This window comes from Procambarus clarkii, chromosome 9 (genome assembly GCF_040958095.1).
Source record: "Procambarus clarkii isolate CNS0578487 chromosome 9, FALCON_Pclarkii_2.0, whole genome shotgun sequence".
NCBI classification, from domain to species: Eukaryota; Metazoa; Arthropoda; class Malacostraca; order Decapoda; family Cambaridae; genus Procambarus; species Procambarus clarkii.
The window spans coordinates 34,014,579-34,017,207 of record NC_091158.1 but is presented as its reverse complement, the minus strand read 5'-3'; the positions used below and the strand labels follow the sequence as shown (position 1 = coordinate 34,017,207).

Genomic DNA, 2,629 nt, shown 5'->3' with positions numbered 1-2,629 from the left:
TTTTAAATGCAGAGGAGCGAGCATATTTCACAGCAAGTTTGGGAATAGGTTTTGGGCCAATGAATCTCTCTTGGCCCACATATTGAAAATTGGGTAATGACGCCGTCCTGCAGGGCGTATATTTTGTTCCACATTTTCCTGCGCGTCCACATTCATCTCTAAGTCACTAATGACTGCCTCCTCCTCATCCTCTGGATCGTGTGGAATATCGGGGTGACCATAAGCGAGTGAAACAGTGGGGCTTATTACGTATCGCTTATCATCAAACGCGGATAAGCCTCTCTTGACAGTAACGCATGTGCACATTTGCCCGCCAACATTTCTAATAGTCCTAGTCACAAACCTCCGACTTGTGTTTGTTTCAAGGGCGTCTATGAAAGATGAGTGTTCTAGCCCAGCTTGCTGACGTCGTGTGATCCCCTTGCATCTGCAAATGTGCTGTTTATCCAGCGTCACTAGCGAGTACATTTTGGGCTTAAGGGCAACGAGCTGGGTTATAATTTTAGACCCTACTTCGGACTTTAAAAGACCCAGTTTGCCTTTTCGCGCGATTGAATATAGAGAATGATCTTCGGGGAAATTGCTAAAATCAATGTGGCGTATGAGCAGGGCCTTATTAAGCTCTTCAAAAGCATCTCTGCAAGTAAGCTGAATAATCTACGAGTCAGTGTCGGTGTAGAGCAGTTTTGCCTTGTCACCATATTTTGCTTTGACCGTGTCGTACCAAAAGGAATATAGCCGCCTTTTAGCTATTTGAAGAATTTGAAAGCCTAGATATGTGGGCGTATCAATAGTGAGCGAATCTTTGCGGGTCGTGCAAAGGACACGGTCCTCACTCAGCAAAGTCGCTCGTTTGAAAAACGGGCTGCGAGCGTGTTTGAGGAACTGTTTGCGAGTTGTGGTTAAATAGTATTTATTGGCATAACGCTCCAAATTCGTTAAAGATTTGCCATATATAGCGTTATTTACAAGTTTAAATGCCTTAGACTTAATTGCACAGGTCGAGTTTGTGCGCTCGCGAATATTACTATCTACGAAGGACTTGAGGTGTGCCCTCTGCTCAAATTCAAAGATAGTGTGCACGCGCGAAACTTCCACCCCTAGTTGCATTAAAAGCTGAAGGAAATCTAGACTAATTAAATAGCCGCGTTGTGCTTCGTGGGTGGCAATGAGTTTTCGATTATTGCGCGGCAGCTTGCGATTTTCCGCAACTAGGATCGACTTACTGTATTCTGATAGTTGTCCCGTCACGATGTCGGCGTGTGCTAAAATTAATGGCAGGTCGTCAGTGTATCTAGCTACGTCGGGGGAAACATGTTTAGTGTCGCACAAAATCCAATAACCGCGCTCTTGATTGCAGTCAATATTTCTCAAACCCTGCAATAGCATTTCATCGCGTTCGGCGTCAGTTAGGCAACGGAAACCGCCAGTGGGGAGCTTTTCACTCATGCACGTAGCATAGAGTGAATTAAAGTCGAGATAGAGGATGTGGGTTCCATCCTCGCCAGACCCCGCCCCGGTGTAATGGTTCTCGGCGGTAGACAATTGCTTTACAACTGAGGTGAAGCCTCCTCTTAAATTCCTGCGAATGAGGTCATACATTCTAGGGTCTGATATTGGATCTAGCACCACCTTACTTTTGAACAGGAAGGCGTCCCACGCGAAACTAGATAAAGAGAGGTAATATGCAATATCTAATCTATAAAGATCTAACATAGTGCGTCGCCACACCGTGAAAATGTCTGCTAAAATGCCAGTATCAACTTTTAAATACAAGACGAGATATTCGCCAATATTGCGGCACTTGGCTAATTTAAATACCTCCAACGCTTGTTTGTATTCTTTTTCAGGGAGCTCTTCCTGCGTCAAGGTATTGAAAAATGCATCTCTGGGGGGGAGCCGCGGTTCATTTAATACATCCCAATTTGACACGTAATCATAACAAAAGGACTGTTTGCCAGTTAACAATAAATTATGGGCCTCAGCAGGGACCTTATCTAACATGGCGAGAGTGAACGTCGTAGGTTTGCCACTGTCGATGTGTTCCTTGGCTAATTTGGCCAACGACCCATTGAGCAAGGCTAAGCTGTCCATAAATCTAAGAAAGTCAATGTCAACTTTCATAAATTTACACCCGTCTTTGGACATAATGTCTACGTTGCGTTTGGGCACGTTTCCTAACTCGTTTAACAAAACCCCTAAATCATACGCCGCATTATGTCAAAATGCGTGCAAGTATTTGTAGCCATCTTTGCACTGGAGATTGCAGCGAGAGCATAGGGCGGCTAAGTAATTATGTTCGCTCAGTGAATGGTCGTGGTGTCTATTTTTGACGATTTTGGGCCCGAAATGTTCGTCGCATATCTCGCACATGGTCTGACTCTTGTAACTTTCCATTTGCTCATTGGACATGTGCAGATGGTAATATGGCTGTTCTCGCGTTATTCTGGCCCACGAGGAGGATAGTTAATTAACAAAATGGGTTGCAGAATTAGGCCCGAGGTAGCTTTTTCTACGATATTATAGCGACGGTCTATGATTATGTACGCATATGCAATGGCCCTGTGACGTGCTTCGATTATGCCCTGTGGCCTATCCTTTTGCAGGGCGCACTCAAAATCGTAGTAAC

At 44.7% G+C, this 2,629-nt stretch overlaps 1 protein-coding gene across 1 annotated transcript; it reads right to left on the bottom strand.

The window, feature by feature from the left end:
* Window positions 1-657: 657 nt before the first annotated feature.
* Window positions 658-2,148, bottom strand: LOC138362862 (uncharacterized). The gene has a single exon (XM_069321437.1). It carries the CDS (start codon window positions 2,146-2,148, stop codon window positions 658-660), a length of 1,491 nt encoding a protein of 496 aa, XP_069177538.1.
* Window positions 2,149-2,629: the final 481 nt, after the last annotated feature.